The sequence below is a fragment of the Hemitrygon akajei genome, chromosome 10, assembly GCF_048418815.1.
Source record: "Hemitrygon akajei chromosome 10, sHemAka1.3, whole genome shotgun sequence".
Classification (NCBI taxonomy): Eukaryota; Metazoa; Chordata; class Chondrichthyes; order Myliobatiformes; family Dasyatidae; genus Hemitrygon; species Hemitrygon akajei.
In genome coordinates this window covers 170596585-170618121 of record NC_133133.1, presented here as the reverse complement: position 1 = coordinate 170618121, position 21537 = coordinate 170596585, and the positions used below count along the sequence as shown (strand labels likewise).

Sequence of the window (21537 nt, the reverse complement as noted above, 5' to 3'; positions counted from 1 at the left end):
TGAGTAAAAAAACTTTCCTCTAATATCCCCCTTGAACTATCCACCCCTTACCTTAAAGCCATGTCCTCTTGTATTGAGCAGTGGTGCCCGGGGGAAGAGGTGCTGGCTGTCCACTCCATCTGTCTATTCCTCTGAAGCTATTCTTCAGCTGCATTCCTTTCTATCCCAATGTATTTTTTAATCTTCCCCTTCCATCCCACATATTTGAAACCCCCCCCCCCCATCTATCTCATGCGCCCTTCCACTTTCTCAACATGTTGCATCTGAGTGAACACACTCAAAAGTGAACTCATGCCTATCTTGCTTGTATGTTGTGCATTTCCCCAAGTTGGAGTGAAAAACAGTTCATGGCCAACAAAATGTGTTTGGAATGTATTCATTGTACAATGCAGATAAATATGGCAGCTAATTTTAAATGGGTCCTTGAAAAGTAGTTTGATAATTAGCCAAATAAGCTAATGTTGGTCGCCAAGAATAAAGTTTCTCCTGAATATTCAACATCCCTTTGAGAAGGAAGAATGATTTAGAAACTTTCTTGAAAAATACTACTTCCTAATGAAGATCTGCTGGAGGCTCTGGCTTCAGTCCACAATTTACCGTGTTCACTACCTCATGATCCTTCATCTACACTGACAATGAATTCTAACTCTCCACCATCTTTTCTTCATATCTTGACTACTTTTAATTCTCAGGCTGTTTGTCCATAAGCGACATTCATGCAGCTCAAATCTGAGAAATTCTATCTGCAACTCTGGCTCCTTTGCTACTTATTCCATTTCCCTCCTGAGCCATTCCCTTAAACAGATCCAGATTAGTTTTAATACAATCCTTTTAAACTTGACATTCCTGCCCATCAAAAACTATGATGAGAAATGTTTCTTACTTTTGTCTCTGTATATGTTCCCCTATCACTGAAGCCTTTGGGTGCCTTTGTGACATCCACTATTGACCACTTTGAACAGAGTGCTGATGGCCTCATCTTTTTCTGTAGCACTGTTACACTTCCTCTTTCCCTCTCACTCTTTCCCACTTTCTTCCTCTCCCCAACTCACCCTGTCCTTCACACCCCATTCTCTCCTCTCTCCCTTCTCCCCAACTCTCTTCCCCTATTTCCATTCCTCTGTCCTCACTACCAACTCCCCATCCCCCCTCTTTTCTTCCCTCCCACACTCTCCCTTCTATGTCCCCCTCACTATTCCACCACTCCCCCTCACCCACTTCCTTCCCCATCACCCCTCCCTCCCCCTTCCTTCTCTCCACAACCCTTTCCCCTCTCTCTGTCCTTCCATGTTGAGACAAATTTCTTCAACTCTCCTCTTTTGAACTCTATTCCTGTATCTCTCTGCCTCTTCACCTTTAAGAGCTTCCATAACATACCTTTGACATGTTATTCATTCATCATTTATTATACTTAATTTTATAATACACCTTTCATGGCTAACAAAAAATTCATAGCACTTTGGAGGCATCGCAGTACTTTAGAAGTGTATTCATTTTGTAAAGTAATCTCTTCCTTCATTGTCTCCATTTTCTGAAGAAGTTTGGGGAAATTTCCTTTAAAAATCTGAAATGTAAGTCTAATAAATGTAGGTGCACTGTCTGCATCTTTAGGTGTCTCCAGTTGTGTATTGCTCACAGATGAAAGTGTGTTGTTGCATTACTAACTTGTTCTTTTTGGGATTTCAGGAGTTCCACCTGGAGTATGATAAACTAGAGGAACGACCTCATCTGCCATCATCTTTGAACTACAACCCTGCTCAGCAAGCCTTCTAAAGACTTAACTGTTCATGGGGTATGGCTGTCTCAGCACAATACTCAAATGCAGAAACCGAAGTGGCTCAGGCATCCTGGTTTTTATTCTTTGAGGATCTGGCAATTGGCTCATGTGGATGGATCGACATTTTGAAGTCCTGCCTTAGTAATTATGTGCTGCCCAACACAACTGAATTTGTATTTTTTTTCTGTTTTTTTTTAATTATTTTGAGCAGGGTATGTTTAAAAAAAAGAACAACACAATAATTTTTCAGCCTATCAGCAGATTATTCTGCTAAAAGGCAAGTGGACCGACAATACTTTCATTGCTAAATTTCCAAAGTGTAAAAATTTAAGAAGTTTGCATTGTTCATTGTAGCATAACTGGTAATAAAAAAATGTGTAGTGCATTTTTATGTGAAGATCCTCTTGTATTTCATTTGGAAAGATAAGCAGCCTGCGTTTGATTTGTTCGTTTTACTTTCCCCTAATGTTTTTGAATGGCATTTCTGTCAAGTTAAATGCAAGAACATTTGACTGTCTAAGTGAACGTTATTGCCACGACCTCTGGACATTTTCCACGGTTGTGTATCACTGGGCTTCATCTTTCCAGAATGAGCAAAACACTGTCCAGTCTTTGTTACAATTTTGTAATAAAAGTGTACATTTTTTTAATTTTTGGACATCACATGAATAAAGATATGTATGTACGAATGTGTATATATTATATATATGACATCTATTTTGGAAAATATTTGCCCTGCTGTACCTCATTTTCGGAGGTGTGCATGGATGCAATACATGAAAACAGGACATTTCGGGAACTGCTGAGCAGGGGACCGCAGTGTCGCCCTGTGCACTTAAGGGCCAGATTTTCAGCAGCCAAGGACATCCATACCCAATTGAACATGATGGGACTTCAGGAAGTGAACTGAGACAATTCACAATGGCTGGTTGAACAGCAGCATTTCATAGGAAAAAAAATAATTAAAAAAATCAATCTTGTATTTTCTGACCACATTAAAGCTTCTTCTCTTTGTAATAAAGTAGAAAAGCTGTCCTAATTGCAGTGTTGCCTTTAATTTGAATTTTCAAACTGTATTTTTAAATTTGAGTGTTGAATACCGTGAATAACTTTGCAGTATTTGTTGGAACGCCCATGTGAAGCTTGTCCTCAAACATTATGTTAACTAGATTACTGCAGGTAAGTTTTGCTTTTATTCAGAATTCTTTCATCCAAGTGTTATTTATAAATATAAGTAAGGGTGCTATGTAGCTCTAATTTAAAGATAAGGAATTTCTTTAGCCAGAGAGTGATGGATCTGTAGAATTCATTGCCATAACTGGCTCTGGAGGTCAAGTTATTGGGTTTCTTTAAAGTAGAGGTTGGTAGGTTCTTGATCAGTAAGGGTGTCAAAGGTTACAGGGAGAAAGCAGGAAAATGGAGTTGAAAAGGATAATATGTCAGCCATGAATGATTGTTGGAGCAGACTCAATGAGCTGATTGGCCAAATTCTACTACCATCTCTTATGGTCTTACTTAATTTGGGAAGAATAGGCAGTCACTCCACGTGAAAAAACTTTTCAATTAGCTCAAAATATAGTTCTTAATCTTTCAGTGCATAAGTTTACTAAAGGGCCTGAAAGGCCACAATAAATGTATAAAATCACAAAATAATTCAAATGCTAATTGAAAGTACCTATTCTGCAAAGATCATGGTCGTAATAAGGTAACCACATCGTAAAGGATCAGAATTGATATCCAACAATCCACTATAGGAATGACTTTGTGCATATCCAATCAAGATATTGCAGCTCATAAGATCTAAAACAAGTTTACCACTTACTGTGCATGTAGACAAAATTGTTAGCATGATGTAATGGGGAAAGGGCCCATTTCTGTGCAGCAAAACCTGCAACTCTGATTCTGTTGTCTTCCCTTGAGAATCAAACACGTTAAATGTATGTGTTTAACTCCATAGCTCAGAAAGTAATTTCTTCTTAGTAATTGATTTGTGTTAGATCTCATGCTTTACATCAACTTATATCTAATAACTCACCATTGATTTTATGCTGTTAACTAACCGTTAAAGTATGGTATTATCAAATATAGACACCCAGATCATACTTCTATGAGTATCTAGAATTATACAATGTGCAGGATCTAGGTGTTTGAAATTACTTACATTCTCAACAAATTTCCCCCACACCTCCTGCGTTAAGAAACTTGTGAATGTAGTATTTGCATTTCTTTGTTCAAGCAAGGAAAAATGGTCAATATTCTCAAGTATTTTTACCCTCCAACACAAGCTGCACTCTTCCCCTTTTAGTCAAAAACTTTCCTGTGGATATGTATGTACACAGTAATGTGTATTAAGCATTTGATGTAGTTTCTTCCAGCCTATTTTTTTCTTCCTGTAAAAGACAAAAAAAAATTGTCAGATCTGAAATCAATAAAGATGTAAACTTCAGGTGAAACTTTTGCATAATATTACATAGATTAAATATATTTACCTAAAATTAATATTAATTATTTATGCTCTTGATTATAATGGATTTAAGTTTTAGATCATATTGAATACAATGTATTCTTTCCAATTTTAAAGTACATCATTGCCAGAGAATGAATAAAGAGAAATTTTGTATCTAAAATAGTGCTTTAGTGGATGCTGCTCTACTTGCTGAGTTCTTATGATTTCTAGCATCTACCTTAATTTTTTTCTAATTATTCTTGCATAACTTAGCTATATAATAATCTTAAAGATAGAGATTTTTACAAACAATTGTAATGCCTGTTCGCTCCTATAAAAAACTGGCCTTCATTCTTGGGGTTGTCTCGTGTCAAATGGGTAACATTGAGAATATGTTTAATCATTAAATAGCATGGATATTTGCAAAGTCATTGCTCAGTGTATGTAATATCTTAAGCTTAAATCACTGCAACGTATACAGCATTGAATTTAGTAGGCCACATTTTCAAGAAAAGCATAGTTGTGATAAAGTAGGAATATAAAGTTTAAACAGAGCTTACTTAAGTCTCCAGGGATCCTTTGGTAAATACAAGTTTTACTACTGCCAGAACAATTGATTAGTAATTGATCATGCCGTTCCATAACAAATCCTTTCATTATTCATACTGTCATTTCATAAGCTATTGTCATATCCTTAAGAATATTTACTTCTAAAGAAAAATTTGCTACTTCTTCACCGAAATAGTTAATTGCTTTTTAAGAAAAACATTTCAAGTTATTATGTTAGCCAAGGTTCTAAACTTCACAAGCTTGCAATTCAGTTACAAAATGTTTTAAATCTTGATAAAGATACCATTTTCGACAATATTTAATGACACTCAATCTGGAATAAGTTGAAGGATTTATTATGGGTGGTACAGGCAATCAATTTGTCATTCTAGAAGTGATCTGGCTTACTGCAGTATTCACATTATCATGGCTGTTAGCAATCAGTTGTATGTTACTCTATTTAGTCTTTCAACAGAACTGCATGGTTTCTGATGATTTTCCAGATCAAACTGGAAACTGACTGAAAAACAATCTACCATTTACCCCACCCCCATTGGTCAGTTTTGTGGTGCTGTTTGAATCTTGCAGGCGTATCTACACTGAAGGTAAGTCAGATTTAAATGAATTAAATTGCAAACCATTACTGTCTCTTATGCTCTTTTAGTTAAATGACTGGTATAAATAGCATTTTCACTAATACTATTTTTAAATTTGCTTGAACAATTCAAGGTGAAGTCTAACCTTCATTAACTATTTGCTACATTTAGTATGACATTTTAGGTAAAGAGCATCCTCACAACCCAAAGCATTTTACAGCAAAATACAGTACTTTTGTACAAAGTAACATTGTTAAATATGAAACAATGTTAGCCAATTTATGTAGATCATAATCCTCTTAAGAAACAAGATATTACTGATCAACTAACCTACTGTATGTTGGTGGGGATATTTCAGTAGAATTCTGATTTATTTATAAATGATACTGTGTGAAATTGTAGAAAAGGTCTCTATAATCTAATCCACAAAAAGGTAGTTTATTTTCATCTTTAACTTCACTAGAGCAAGTGTTTCAGACTGCAGTTGTATTGGTAATTTGTAGTCATGTCAAGATGTTAAAGTTTTAATCAGACATGCAAAATCAAGACAATGCCAATGTAACTCAATGCATTGAGTTAGACTCAAATCCACTCCATGCATCAAGATTAATGGCTCTGTGTAAAGATGGATGAGGTTATGAACAAATCTTATTAAATATTTTTTGGCAGAATGCTCAAATTATCCAGGTTCAGGAACAACTACCCCTCTACCATCAGATTTTGAACAAAAGATAACTACACTCAATTTGACTTGCCCCATCATTGAAATGTTCCCACAACCAATGGGCTCACTTTCAAGGACTCTTCATCTTATTATCTTGCTACTTATTGCTATTATTTATACTTGCATTTGCACAGTCTGTTGTCTTCTGCACTCTGGTTGAGTTTTCTTTGATCCTGTTATAGTTACTATTCTATAGATTTGTTATGTATGCCCACAGGTAAATGAATCTCAGGATTGTATATGGTGACATATATGTTCTTTGATAATAAAACTGACTTTGAACTTTGAATTGTCCCTAATTTGGCACTAATTGGAATTGTTACTCAAGAATCTGATGTGGAAAGACCAGATGCAAGGTAGAACTTCTGAGGTTATGTTGAACCACGAGAATTACATGACTGTAACAGACTTGGAAATCCTTGAAATTGAGCTCTGCGAAATTTAGATCAAAATAGATGATTTTATAACATTTTAAGTTTATTTTTGTTGACAGTGTAATATTGACATCAGGAAGTCTGACTGCAGATTGTTTTGTATCACTGTAGTGCTATTGTTGGTATTATCCTGAAAAATCAGCAGCAAATATTAATAGCTGTAAGTTCTAGATCTCTTTAGTATTGTATCTTGATTTCCATGTTTGTGGATGCTAGTTCTCCTCCCCACCCCCACCCCTAACTGGGCTGCTTGTTTGTGAGGGCATCAAGATCAACTCAACTATACCTTTTCCAGATACCATTTTGCAGAAATAAGTGACTGAGTTACCATGCATCTATTTTCCTACCAACCCTGGTGTGCTGAAAGCATTTGTAACCTTTCCCCCTCCCGCCCTTCTGAAACCTGTCCAAACTGTGTATAGCGAACCTTTTGGTCCGTGAAGTGGTTTCTTTCTGGTGTCTTCATTCAAAAATCCATGACTAATTATTTTTAAATTCAAAACCCAATTTCACTCAAAAATGGCATGTTCTATACTTAGTTCTGCTTGATCATTTAGTCTCTGCCTTGATGTACACTGAAAATAAATCTAGGTCACCCAGATTCCCATACCAACTAAAAATCAAAGGTTACATCATTTAAAGATTTTGTGCACAAAAATGGAAACGAACATTGTTGTGAGTATAGTCAGTTTCCTTGTCCTGAAGTCTGAAATGAAATCCGATAGTTTGGGACTGTGATCCAAGGAGAAGAAAAAGCATCAGCGTGTGGCAGGACGCTTTCAATTGTCAATTAAATTGATAAAGTCATAGAAAAGTACGGCAGAAAAGGGGCCCTTCGGTTCATCTAGTCCGTGTCGAACCATTTAAACTGCCTACTCCCATTGACCTGCATCGGGACCGTAACCCTCCATACCCCTCCCATCCGTATACATATTCAAACTTCCCTTAAACTTCAATGTCCGAGCCTTTATGCTTTCTTTGTTATACAAATATATTGAATCGTTTGTGAACACTCACGAGTTGACCTACAGTAGGGTTGCCTGAGACTAGTTACTTGCCTATGTGGATCGGGTACTTTGATTTAATGGCCAGAATCATGTTGTCACTTTAACCGGCAATGGAAGCGCTGGTATTTTCGTAATAATGCATTTCTGACCTTAGACTTCTGTATTTTCTTACCTGTATTTTGTTCTTTAAATGCAACGATAAACTAGTCAGTGGTGTACTGGACATACTTGTTGCTGTTGCAAGGGGCCTTCCCTTTCATGGTTCTCCCCACGTAAATTTGAAGTCGCATCCCTGGTCCTTAATATAATTATTAAGTAGACACCGATGCTACTCGGAAGGACATTAGACACATCTAACATCGCAATACTTTAGAATTTACAGCTGGGAATGTAGGTTCCGCCGGTAAGGCCAATAATGCCTGTGACAGTTCAAGTTCCAACGTGTCAACAATCTTCACTGGATACTGCGGCGCCTGGACAGACGTGGATTTATTTTAAAGTCTGCAGTTACCAATTTGACTGTGTTAGTACTTTATTGTTCACTAATGGCACTTAAAATGTGTTTACCGCTTGTCTGTTGGAATGAGTTTACAAAAACTTTTTTAATTATGCAGCATTCAAAATTGAAGGTGTTCGACTAATTAACTGTTATCTCTCTGTCTTCCTCTGCACCCGTCTCCCATATAATTAGTTTAGGATCTTATTACAAAACTTGTGAGAAACAATGCACATAACCAAGTCTTCGTCCTATTTCAGTGGAGTAGCAGGGGATTTCATTACATTAATTACAACATGAGCTGAAGATCGGGAAGTATTTAAATTAAGCTTGTATCTCACCCGTCTCAACAGAACGCTATCCTCAAAGGAAGGTGAGACCGCTGAATGAATCCTTCCCTCTTGTATGCTGACCCTGTTTCCTTGGTAATGTGTGAGACTATGATTGATGCGCTGGTTTTGTATTATTCCCCTCATCAATTCTGGTTAATGCGAAGAAGCGAACTGAACGGAAGCGTCAGAATATGGCTCATCCCTTGCACCTTCCGCACAATTTGAAGGGTTGGGAGAAATGATCCGATCGATTTCCAAGGGATGAAATTGTAATTTTGCGAAGGCACAAACATTGAACCGGCCATCTCCAAGCTCCCAGATCTCAGCGCCCCCACCCCCCCCCCCCCCAATCTGCCCTTTTGGGCATCTTTGATTCTTTGATCTTAATATCAACAGTCTGCATTAACGTCTAAGGAAGGCCCAAAACTTTGGAATCCTCTCGGCTCCTTAAAATTTGACCCTTTGGCCAAGATTTCCATTTAGAGCAGTACAGCATAGAATGGGGCCCTTCGGCCCATCTGGTCAGTGTCTAGTCCCATCCAACTGCACCTGGACCATAGACATCCATTCCCCTCCCATCTATTTGTACAAATTTCATCTAAATGTTGAAATCGAACTTGCATTCACTACTCCCGCTGGCAGCTCGTTCCAGACTCTCAACACCCTTCATGTTTCCCTTAAACATTTCATCTTTCACCTTCAGAACCGTGGCCTCAATGCCTCCTTGTGCAGTTAGATTGCCGCAGGTCCATGACCCAGTCCTCGTCGGGGGGTCACAGGCGGAGAGGTCAGCAGTTTTAAACTCCTCGGCAGCTCTTCTGCTTCCTTGGAGGTTTGCGAAGATTCGGCATTAAATCTAAAACTTTGACAAACTTCTATAGATGTGTGGTGGGGAGTATATTGACTGGCTGCATCACGGCCTTTGAATGGAAAATCCTACAGAAAGTAGTGGATACGGCCCAGTCCATCACGGGTAAAGCCGTCCATACGATTTAGCACATCTACACAGAGTGTTGTCGCAGCGTCCATCGTCAAGGAACCCACCATCCATGCCATACTCTACTCGCTGCTTCCATCAGGAAGAAAGTACAAGAACCTCAGGACTCACGCCACCAGGCTCAAGAACAGTTATCACCCCTCAAATATCAGGCTCCTGTACCAGACGGACAACCTTCACCAGCCCTCTCATTGAAATGTTCTTACAACCAATGGACACACTTCTAATGGCCCTTAATCTCATGCTCTCCAAATTTATTTATTTAGTATTTGCACACTTTTACCAACCTCATGGGGGGGGGGGCTGCTTGCATTTCCCTATCTGTAATACCCCTGATAATTTCGTATACAAAATTATTTCTATGGGCTAGACTCAAAGTCTCAAAACTGATCAGCTACCCGGACTACTTAATATGTTAACGACCATGTAAGAATGTAGGTTATTAGCTGAAAGCACCATTGATCGAGGGACTGCACTCACGTTGGGAGGGGAGGGGAGGGGTGTGGGTGGCATATCGCTAGCGGTACAAGTTCACATCTGTTGTCTTGGCCCCAGTTTCTGTTGTACCAGGTTGTACTGATCACCAGTCTGGCGTATTAGGACATTAAACCGTGGCCTAAATAGATCACAGTTTATTTTGGCTGTTTGTGCGTCTGCTGTTTCATGGCAATTTCGGTTTCAACCGATTGATGTACTTAGTATATGTAAATACCTTACAGGTAGTGTGCGGACTCCTGATAGTTTAGACGATATGAAACAAATGACACATTTAAATATTATATGCACCAGAAGCAAGGATCGGAGTATAATGGGCCCGTGGTTCAGGGAAAACTCGGATTCGACAAGTGTAAATATCCTGTAAAGCACAGCATGACCCAAGGCCCAATAAAATTTTGCGCGTTGATTAGAGCAAGTAAACAGCTGTCCTGAGTTTTCTAAATGTATGTTATCCTCTAATTGGAAGTTCATATTGCATTTTGTTTTGCCTTACAGCCCGTGGGCGATTATGTTGCCACTGTGGCGAAATGCCATGACGCAGGGCTAGTTTCTGTGCAGTTATTTGGCACAAACTCCGATGTATCGCTTCCCAAGAGTCGGCGGTCAGTTGACAATAGGGACTCAAGAAGCTAATGGGCTCCGGCTGGAGATAAAGGGAGGAATCCTCCAGTGAGCCCGGATGTTGTATCGTCAATAGGTCTCACTCCTGTAAAATACTGCAGCTGCCGTACTTCTGACATTAAAGCAGAATGCTGGAAGTACTCTACTGCTCCAACAGCACCTCTCGAGATATTTCACATCTGTGATCTTTTATCAGAAGGATATGACAAAAGGTCACTGACTCGAAACGCTATGTTTCTCTTTCCACAGACGCGAAGCATTTTCCCCTTTGTCTCTACCCGGGTCCTATCAGACCTGAGTATTTTCAATTCATAAACGCACTTTCCACTGTTCTGGAAGTTTTTAGAAAGTTTTAAAAGTTACTTGATTTAAGTGACCAAAGCTAAAGACGTAATCGAATAAATTTAGGGACAGCCAGAAAACAACCCAATGGATGGATAAATCGATTGGCTGAACGCAAGTTAATTGCTGAGGCGAAGAGTTCTGAAAACGGTTAGAGGCGCTATTTATAACTACAAATCCATCATTCTTCTTTGAAGCCATATTATGTCACTTGAACAGTTCGGGGTGTTGTAAATAATAAACGAATAGTCTGTGTCCTTTGACAGCGAATTATGGAAAGTTGGTAGCTGGAGTTTGACAGGAAGCTCTATGGAGATTGGTTACTTAGCAGTGCTGTCTGCAAGCACTTTCCATGGGCCTCTTTCATATATGATGCGGATACTGCTGCAAGAGTGAAAGACGTGGCCAGAAATTCCCTGTCAAGCAGAACCTGTGGAAAGAGGAAAAAGTCAACGTTTAGGTCAGAATCCCTTCCTCTGAACAGGAAGGACTCTGGGCCTGAAACGGCAACTGTTTCTCTTTCCACAGTAGCTGCTTGACCTGCTGAGTATTTCCAGCACTTCCTGTACTCATTTCGGATTTCCAACATCGGCAGCTTTACTTTGATTTTTTTTTTGTTTACAATTTTTCCGTGGCGGTAAATATTATGCAAATCATCTTGCTTCGGTCTCCGGTTTGAAGAGAGTCTCTCGTTCGGGAAATTTGGCACAAATGTTTACAAATAAATATGATCCTTGGTTTTATTTTTAAGTATACATATGAATGCATTGCATTGTCCAGTTGCTTCTCGGTAAAGTGACTCGAATTAAATAATATGTAAATTTGATTGGCATTTAGTGTTTCGACGTAGTAATAGTGGGGCGTGTTTTAGACGAATTTCGGATGGACAGCTGATCAATGGATGTTTAAATGTGATTTTTGTTGAGGCACTTGGTACTCTTGGTAAATAACTCGCCCAAGCTGGCGCCCGTGGGGAGATGGCTATTAGTGGCGGCACTCTGCTGACCATAAATACCACCTCGCTCTTCCTAAGGGGAACAAATGTATTAGACACTCCTCCCGGCTGGCAGTCCAATCTAGGTGGGTGACGGGTGCAGACATGGTACTTACCAGACCAGTTCGTAAACAGCAGCCTCTTGGAGCTGTGTTCTATTTCTATATAAGAGGCTTACCTAATCCAGATGTAGCTGCCGGGCTTTCAGCCGCTCTGGGTCACGGCGAATGCAAGTCGCGCGTCTGGGCTGCAGCTTACAGTTAAAACAAGACAATTCCGCCGCAAAACAAGTAAGTAATTCAGTACTTCCACCCGCCAGCCGCCGAAACTGAATTGTTTAACTGTCAGAAGTTTGGAACAGCGAAATCTCGAATGCATTGAGAAGCGTCTGTTAATTCCTCACACCCAGTGTGTACCTCATGGCGAAGGTCAGGGTGGCTTATGAGTATTCTGAAGCAGAGGATAAAACCATCAGACTCGGATTCTTTCTCATCGTCGCGGGAATCATTTCCTTGTTCATCCTTGGGTTTTGCTGGTTAAACCCCACGCTAAACAGCATGCAGTGTAAGGCTGCCAACTGCACCGTTGTGTCGTTGCGGCAGATCGGGGAGATGTCTGAGTGCACTTTTACATGTGGGACAGATTGCAAAGGGACGTCGCTCTATCCCTGTCTCCAGATCTTCGTCAACAATTCCCAGTCAAACAGCAGAGCGCTGCTCCATTACGACGAGAAACAACTCCTCTTGAATCCCAAGGTAAAGTGCCTCGCTGCCGTGACATAGAAAATAGCTGTGAAATAAGCATACAGCAATGCCCTTGATAACGTATTTTTTAAAAAAACATTTTTCCAAGTGTTTGTTAAGTTGCATTAAGCGTTATTTCTTATATCTAAATACATTTTTAGTCATGCCGTGAGCTTCAGGCTATTCGAAATAAAACCTTGAAAACTTTTTTTGAAATTAATCGGTTGTGATTACAAACTGCAGTTGTTACCTTGTCTTGCAAAATTGAAATTGGTTTATTATTGTCATATGTACCGAAATACAGTAAAAAGTTCGTTTTGCATACTGTTTATACAGATTAGGTCATTACACCGTGTATTGAGGTAGAACAAAGCAAAACAAGAGCAATGCAGAATGAAGTGTAACAGCTACTGAAAAAGTGCAGTGCAGGTAAAATATAAAGTACAAGATCATAAGGTAGATTGTGAGGTCCAAAGTTGTCTGATCGTATTTGGGAATCACCCATGACAATGGGGTGGAGGCTGTCATTCACTTGCTTTGAGTGTTTTGTGTCTTGGGCCCAGTGGGAGAGGGAAGAAGGTCTGGAACGGCTGGGGTTGTTGATCATGCTGGCTGCTTTACTGAGACAGCGAGAAGCATAGACAGAATCCATGATATGCTGAGATGGTTTCCCTGATATGCTGGGATGCCTGACACCATGTCTTGAGATAGCATTCTGGCCTGTGAATCAGGCGCTGAGTTCCAGAGGGCTTGCTGTGATGAGACTTTAAACTAAAAACCCAGCTGTACTCACTTCAGACTGGCATAGAATGCACTTGGGAAGTTTTCCAAATGCAACTAGATAAACACTTTGGTTCTGGCCAATATTCAATCCTCAGCAGTTGTAGTTGAAACAAATTGCCTGGTCAAAAACTAACCATGCATCTTCTACATTACAACTTGAATTCATTGGTCAATATGCACTACATGATTTTGAAAGGCTTAATATTCTATTAAGTCTTTCTTTGAAAAGAGTTGGGCTTCCTTTGAGTGGTAGGTGTTACAACAATGAAGATTTTGAACCGCATCTGAGGTAGAGATATGTCTCTACCAAAGGAGTGTCAGGCACTCCTTCCCACCACTAGCCTGCAGGTCACTCTTGGGCAAGGTGTAGCACCTGCTTAGCCCTTCCCCCGATCAGGGTCACATGAAGCCATGGACGCAGGTGTGGATGGTCATATGAGCAGCTGGTGCATATCACAAGTCCTGGTTACGTGACCACTGATGCCAGGCAATATCTGAAGAGTATTGATAACGGCTGGGGTTAACTGTCTTGTAAAGATGCTGTCCAGGATGAGGCAATGGGAAGCCACCTCTGTAGGAAAAACTTGCCAAGATTAATCATGGTTAAAGACCATGATTGCCGTGTCATTAGGCACGACACATTAAGATGATGATCTGAGTCTGAGCTTTAAACCCTGTCTACAGTTTATGAAAGTACATGGCTGGACATAATTTAAGAAATCTAGTTGACCATATGACACAGAAACAGAATTAGGCTATTCGATCCATTGAGTCTATTCAGCCATTTCATCATGGCTGATTCATTAACCCTCTCAACCCCATTCTCTTGTCTTCTCCCTGTAGCCTTTGATACCCTGATTAGTTAAGAACTTGTTGGGCCCAGAGGTTGTTTTGTTGACAGGGTAGTTAATGTACACGCGAAGTGCAATGATCTAATATTCAAGACAGATGAGGCCTTTTTCTTAAAGTTAACCATTCACCCTTCTATTGTTCACATATTTAATCGTGCTGCACTTGCGTTTAATTGCGATGTGCAGTAGAGTGCATGCTAACAAGCTGCACCACTGCACCGCGGCGGACAGGAAGGCTCTACAACAGGTAGTCAAAGCTGCCCAACACATCACTGGCACCAGCGTTCCTGCCAACAAGAACATGTATACAGGAAGGTGCTGGTATAGGGCCAGTAGCATCATGAAGAATCTCAGCCACTCTGCTCATAGACTGTTTATCCCACTCCCATCAGAGAGGAGGCTATATATCGTCCACGTCAAGATAACCAGGCTCAAGCAGTTACTTTCCCCAAGCAGTAGGGCTGATCACCAACTCCACCCACTAACCCACCCCTCCACACCCCCAGCCACCACTACTTTATCATTTCCTGTCAGTCACCTGAAGTACAGACACTCCTGTGCCTAGCGTCACTTTATGGACATACAATCGATCTACATATATGAGCTATCTTATGCATTTATTTTTTTTTATTGTGTGTTCCTTATATTACTGTTTTTTTCTGCTGCATCAGATGTGGAGTAACAATTATTTCATTTTTCTTTACAGTTTTGTACTGGAAATGATATTAAACAATCTTGAATTCACAAAGTGCCACAAAACACATCACTTAGTAAGCTGGCAGCAAACATGACAATGCATTTGTCAAGATGAAGCCACACTCTGGTTGGAGGAACAACACCTTATATACCGGCTGGGTAGCCTCCAACCTGATGGCATGAACATTGACTTCTCTAACTTCCGTTAATGCCCCTCCTCCCCTTCTTACCCCATCCCTAACAATATTTAGTTGTTTGTTTTTTTTCTCTCTCTGCCCATCACTCTGCCTGTTCTCCATCTCCCTCTGGTGCTCCCCTCCCCCTTTCTTTCTCCCGAGGCCTCCCGTCCCATGATCATTTCCCTTCTCCAGTTCTGTATCACTTTCGCCAATCACCTTTCCGGCTCTTAGCTTCATCCCACCCCCTCTGGTCTTCTCCTATCATTTCGCATTTCCCCCTTCCCCCACTAGTTTTAAATCTCTTAGTATCTCTCCTTTCGGTTAGTCCTGACAAAGGGTCTTGGCCCGAAATGTCGACAGTGCTTCTCCTTGTAGATGCTGCCTGGCCTGCTGCATTCCACCAGAATTTTGTGTGTGTTGTATGACAATGCATTTGATTCCCGTAAGGGTCATTTACTTTCACATAGCCCAACTGTATGAACATCTAATGGAAAATACTGCAGTACACAAAACGAGTAAATTTCTTAATGTTTCCAATCACTCCATGAGTAAGAAGCAAAAAAAACCCCATTAATATTAATACATCATTTAGACCATAAGGCCTTAAGACATAGAAGCAGAATTAGGCCCTTTGAACCATTGTTTGCTCCATCATTTCATCATGGCTGATCCAATTTTCCTCTCAGCCCCACTCTCCTGCCTTCTCTCTGTATCATTTCTTGCCCTGATCAATCAAGAATCTATCAACCTCTGCCATAAATATACACAAAGACTTGGCCTCTACAGCTGCCTGTGGCAAAAAATTCCACAGATTCACCATTCACTGGCTAAAAAAAATTCTTCCTCATCTTCTTTCTAAAAGGGTGGCCCTCTATTCTGAGTCTGTATCGTCCGGTCTTAGACTCTCTCACCATAGGAAACATTCTCTCCACATCCACTCTATCAAAGCCTTAAACCATTCGATAGGTTTCAATAATGTCACCACCCATTCTTCTGAATTCTAGTGAATACAGGCCCAGAGCCATCAAACACTCTTCATATGACAAGCCCTTCAATCCTGGAATCACTTTTATGAACGTCCTTTGAACCCTCTCCAGATTCACCACATCCTTTCTAAGATAAGGGGCCCAAAACTGCTCATGATACTTCAAGTGAGGCCTCACCAGTACTTTATAAAGTCTGAACATTACATCCTTGCTTTTATATTCTAAGTCCTCTTGAAATGAATGCTAACATTGCATTTGCCTCCCTTATCACAGACTCAACCTGCAAATTAACCTCTAGGGAATCCTGCACAAGGACTCCTAAGTCTCCTTGAGCCTCCGTTTTTTGTATTTTCTCTCCATTTAGAAAATTGTCAAACCTACCTTTCATTTATTCTACAAAGTGCCTGACCATACATGTTTGGACATAGTATTCCATCTGCCACTTCTTTGCCCATTCTTCTAATCTGTCTATCCTTCTGTAGCCTCTCTACTTCCTCAAAACTACCTGCCCCTCCACCTATCTTCATATCATCTGCAAACTTTGCAAGAAAGCCATCAAATCCATCATCCAAATCATTGACATATAACATAAAGGAATTGGTCCCAACACAAACCCCTGTAGAACACCACTAGCCACTGGCAGCTAACCAGAAAAAGCTCCCTTTATTCCCACTCTTTGCTTCATGCCAATCAGGCACTGTTTTATCCAAGCTAGTATTTTTCCTGTATTACCATGGGCTCGTAACTTGTTAAGCAGCCTCATGTGTGGCACCTTGTCAAAGGCCTTCTGAAAGTCCAAATATACAACATTAACCAATTCTCCTTTGTCTATCCTGTTTGTTATTTCTTCAAGAATTCCAACAGATTTGCCAGGCAAGATTTTCTCTTGAGGAAACCATGCTGACTATGACCTATTTTATCAAGTTCCTCCAAGTATCCTGAGACCTCTTTCTTAATACAGTAATCGACTCCAACATATTCCCAACCTCTGAGGTTGGACTAACTGGTCTATAGTTTCCTTTCTTCTGCCTCTCTCCCTTCTTGAAGAGTGGAGTGACATTTGCAATTTTCCAGTCTTCCAGAACCATTCCAGAATCTCGAAGATCATTACTCCAGATTCACAACCCTCTGTCTAAAAGGATATCATTCTGCTGCTTTATGTTATACCCACTCATAGGGAAGGCTTCAGGAGTGAACCCTAAGGAAACATCTGGTGCTGGAGTCCCCAAGGCAGTCCTCTGCTGAGTTCAATGTTGACTGGCAACTCCTGCAACACTGCTGGTACTAAACTGTGTTGGTCTCTGCCTTTTTAATTTGGTTTCATCATCTGTGTGGAGAGAGGAGTCTGCTGCATAACAGGTGCTTGCTCTCCATATTGTTCTGCCCTGGCTTGCATATCGACTGATAATAGACAGTTAGGATACAACATCCATGGTTGACCCTGACCAACCATAACTAGAGGATGTTTTCATTAGTCGTAGGGTCTGGAACCAGAGGGCACAGCCTCAGAATAGAATTCCTTTAGAACAGAGATGAAGAATTTTTTTTAACAAGATGGTGGTGAATCTGTGGAATTCATTGCACAGATGCTATGGAAAAGAAAATTTTCAAGGGCGTCAAAGGTTATAGGAAGAAGGCTGGAGAATGGGGATGAGAAGGAAAATAAAACAACCATGATTGTTGGTGCCAGATGGGGTGGTTAGTGTATCTCAGGAACTGCTGATCTCCTAGGATATTCACACACAACAGTCTACAGTTAGTAACTGAAGTTTACAGAAAATGGTGCATTTTCACACACAACGGTCTCTAAAGTTTACAGAGAATGGTACGAGAAACAAAAAACATCCAGTGAGCTGCAGTTCTGTGGGTGAAAATTCCTTGTTAGTGAGAGAAGTCCGAGGAGAATGACAGACTGGTTCAAGATGTCAGAAAGGCGTCATGTTACAGGGAATGAGAATATGTCATCATGGATGTATGTTTTGTAACTCCAGAAATTAATTGAAGGATAAACACGGGAGCCGGGCAATGTATCTACTTAGTGTTTTACTTTCATTTTCTTTAGAGAACGTGCTCACATATGACGTGGTGGTGTAATTATGTATACCATTATGTATTACTTACATACGACCCATAATGAGTTATGTAAACAAATAATGCTTAATCAAACATTATTACTGAAATATTAAATACACTACAATGGGTAAGAATTTACAAAAGTTAGTCTATGCAATTACTTTTATAGAATCTGAATATTTCCTTATAGCAGGCGTTCCCAACCTTTTTTATGCCATGGAGCTTCGTCATTAACTGAGGGGTCTGTAACACAAAGTCGGGAGCCCCTGCTATAGCCTACAAAATTCTGGATGTGTAATACTGGAAACATAACAGCCAGACTACATGTAGTATTGATATTCTGTCTGTAGTGAGTGGACTATATTAGGAATGGTATCTTAACCTACAATGAATCTTTATGATCTCTTCAGTGCTGATGTCTGGTAATTTTCTCCTCTAGGAATTTCTCTTTACTTGGTTTGGTTTCCTGTTTGAAAGCAACATTGTAAGACATTCCCAGTGAATTCCCTTGTTCCTCTTAACGGACCTGCAGGTCAGAGAAAATGTCACGTGCAAATTTGCCGAAAGAAGCTGCAGAAAGTTGTAAGCTCAGTCAGCTCCATCGTAGGCACTAGCCTCCCCAGCAACCAGGACATCTTCAGGGAGTGATGGATTAAAAAGATGGCATCCACTGTTAAGGACCCCCATCACCCTCTTGTGCCCTCATCACGTGCCGGCTTCTCATTGTTACCATCAGGAAGGAGGTATAGCAGCCTGAAGGCACACACTCAACAATTCAGAAACAGCTTCTCCCCCTCTGCCATCAGATTTCTGAATGGACATTGAACCTCATTACTTTTTATTTCCTCTTTTGGCACTACTTATTTAACTTAAAAAATATATACACTTAACATAATTTACAGTTTTTAGGTATTGCAATGTACTGCTGCCGCGCAACAACAAATTTCACAGCATATGCTGATGATTTTAAACCTGATTCTAATCTGGCAGATTCCCTCATTTTAACTCCTTTGTCTTCACCTGGATGGAATTTGATTTCATTCCAGTGCAAGAAAATCTCAACCCCTATAGCTGTAAGGTTTTGCTTTGGGAGTCAATTTAGACGTACTTTGTTTGAAGTCCTGGCTGATGTAGAGTTGAACTATTCATGAACCCATAATTTAGTATGCCTGAGGTCTGGCAGTCATCATGGTCTGATATGGAAATAAGTCTACATCAGGGCAGCATGGATGTTCTTCCTGCTTAGCAGTAAGCGTTCTCCATTTACATTGTTCCTGGTCAATGTAAATCTTTGGCAGTGAGTTGTCACCTTTCAAGATAACAAATGAAAAGGGCTCAGTTTCTGTATCTGTCTGATTTTGTTTTTGTGTCCATCAAAGTACGAAAGCAGCAGGGCCAAGAGCTGGATATTTTGCAATATGCATATCAATACAAAAGAATCTTCTTAGCCAGAAGCAATCCACTGAAACCAGATGTCTGTATTTTCTCTGTTTCCTGTTTAAGAGAACTCATAATCCTCTCTATGGAATTTGCACAATCTGCTTGTGACTGTGGATTTCCTTCAAGTGTTAGGCAGGTGGTAGAATGCTACAAAGAGTTCCTCCAGCATTTTGTGCGTGTTGCTCTGGACATCCAGCATCTGCAGAATCTCTTGTGCCAAGGATTTGGTCTAGTGCACAGTTACGGTTTCCTTCCTTTGCCATAGAGTATAACAATGGGTCACTTGACTGATTCTTGGGATTGTTTGACAATTGTATAAGGGAGAGATTAGATTGAATAGGCTTGTGTTCACCAGAATTTAGAAGAATTGGGTGGCAGGATGGTGATATATCTCTACCAACGGAGGAGTAAGATGCTCCTTCCCTCCGCTAGACTGCAGGTCACACTTGGGCAAGATGTAGCACCTACTTAACCCTTGGTCAGATGATGGGTAGTTGTATGAACAGCTGGTGCCTATCACAAGTCCTGGTTATCACAAACACTAATACCAGGCAGACAATCTCTGAAGAGTATTGATAACGGTTGGGGTCACCCGTCTTGTAAAGACACTGCCCAGAAGAAGACAATGGCAAATCACTTCTGTAGAAGAACTTGCCAAGAACACACCATGATCATCCACATCATACGATACAGTACCTAATGTTGATGAGCAGAAGAATGAGACAGGATCAAGTTGAAAATTCTAACAGGACTCGAGTGACTGAAATTGATGACTAATGTGTCTTTTGTGTAGGGGGATTTGGGGCAAGATATTTAGGACTATGAGGAAACCAATTTGTGCTTAGAGGAACTGACTATTACATTAAAAGTAGAGGTCAAATTGTGACTATGTTTAAGAAGAGGGCAAACTGCAGCAGGAAATATGGATTAAAGTTTAGCTTTATTTGTCATGGACATCAAAATAGACAGAGAAATGAGTCATTTGTGTCAACGACCAACACAGTCTGAGCATGTACTGGGGGCAGCCTACAAGGTCACCATGCTCCCAGCATCCACAACTTACTAACCCTAACTAACGTGTACACCTTTGGACTGTGGAGGAAAATGGAAGACCCAGAGGAAACCCACATGTTCACAGGGAGAATGTTCAAACTCCTTGCAGACAGCGATGGAAATTAAACCCCGCACACTGGAGCTGCAATGCATTACACGGCTGCTATGAGAAGAGAGCAGGAGTATAATATTTTCATAGAGGATCAACTATGATTATGTTGTACCATGGAGAATGTTCAACTGGCCTTCTGTTCACTTTTTTAAAAGATTCTGTTTATTGTCGTATTTTTCCCAATGTTTGACTTTGCCTTCTCCCACCACCAATTGCTCAATATTCACTGTTACCTGTGTCTGCAAACAGAACAGTTCATCATCACTATTGAATGAACTGTTCATCTCTGCTGTATTAATATTAGCAAGCTGCACATTGCAACATGCTGAGAAGTGCCCTGGAACTCCTCACAATTTTAGTCAAGAAAGACCTGATTGTTCCTAGTAGCTGTTACGCTGCCGGTGTGTAGAGTACCAATAATGGTCCTCCATCTCTGGCAGTGTTTAGGACTTCCTTTGTCATGTCAGTATCTTGGTTTTCACTACTGTCAGTCATTCAAGTTTTGGGTAGAGTCTCAGGAATGCTGCCACACTCAGATGTAGAAGGGTTCTTCATTGCTGTTTCCTTTACAGGCCTGATTTTCCAGGTGCTTAAAAATTATTTATTTAATATATTTAAACAGAAGATATTCTGTAGATGCTGGAAATCCGCAGTAGCACACACAAAATGCTGGCGGAACTCAGCAGGTCAGGCAGCATCTATGGAGAGGAATAAAGAACCGATATTTTGGGTTGCGACCTTTCCCAAAATGTTGGCTTTCTATTACTCTCCGTGGCTGCTGCCTGACCTGCTCAGTTCCTCCAGCATT

At 40.4% G+C, this 21537-nt stretch overlaps 2 protein-coding genes across 10 annotated transcripts in view; both read left to right on the top strand.

Annotated features, from left to right (window-relative positions):
* The window catches only part of cnot2 (CCR4-NOT transcription complex, subunit 2), a 162057-nt gene extending 159241 nt beyond the window's left edge, over positions 1-2816 (top strand). For all 9 annotated transcript variants that reach the window (XM_073059675.1, XM_073059676.1, XM_073059673.1 and 6 more), the window contains one exon: positions 1687-2816. In XM_073059675.1, the coding sequence (XP_072915776.1) occupies positions 1687-1773 (87 nt within the window). In that variant the 3' untranslated portion in view covers positions 1774-2816. The remainder of the gene's footprint in view (positions 1-1686) is intronic.
* An 8933-nt stretch (positions 2817-11749) lies between these two features.
* LOC140734949 (calcium-activated potassium channel subunit beta-4-like) overlaps positions 11750-21537 on the top strand; it is a 28647-nt gene continuing 18859 nt past the window's right edge. The window contains exon 1 of the mRNA XM_073059683.1: positions 11750-12568. Within this exon, the coding sequence (XP_072915784.1) occupies positions 12233-12568 (336 nt within the window). The 5' untranslated portion in view covers positions 11750-12232. The remainder of the gene's footprint in view (positions 12569-21537) is intronic.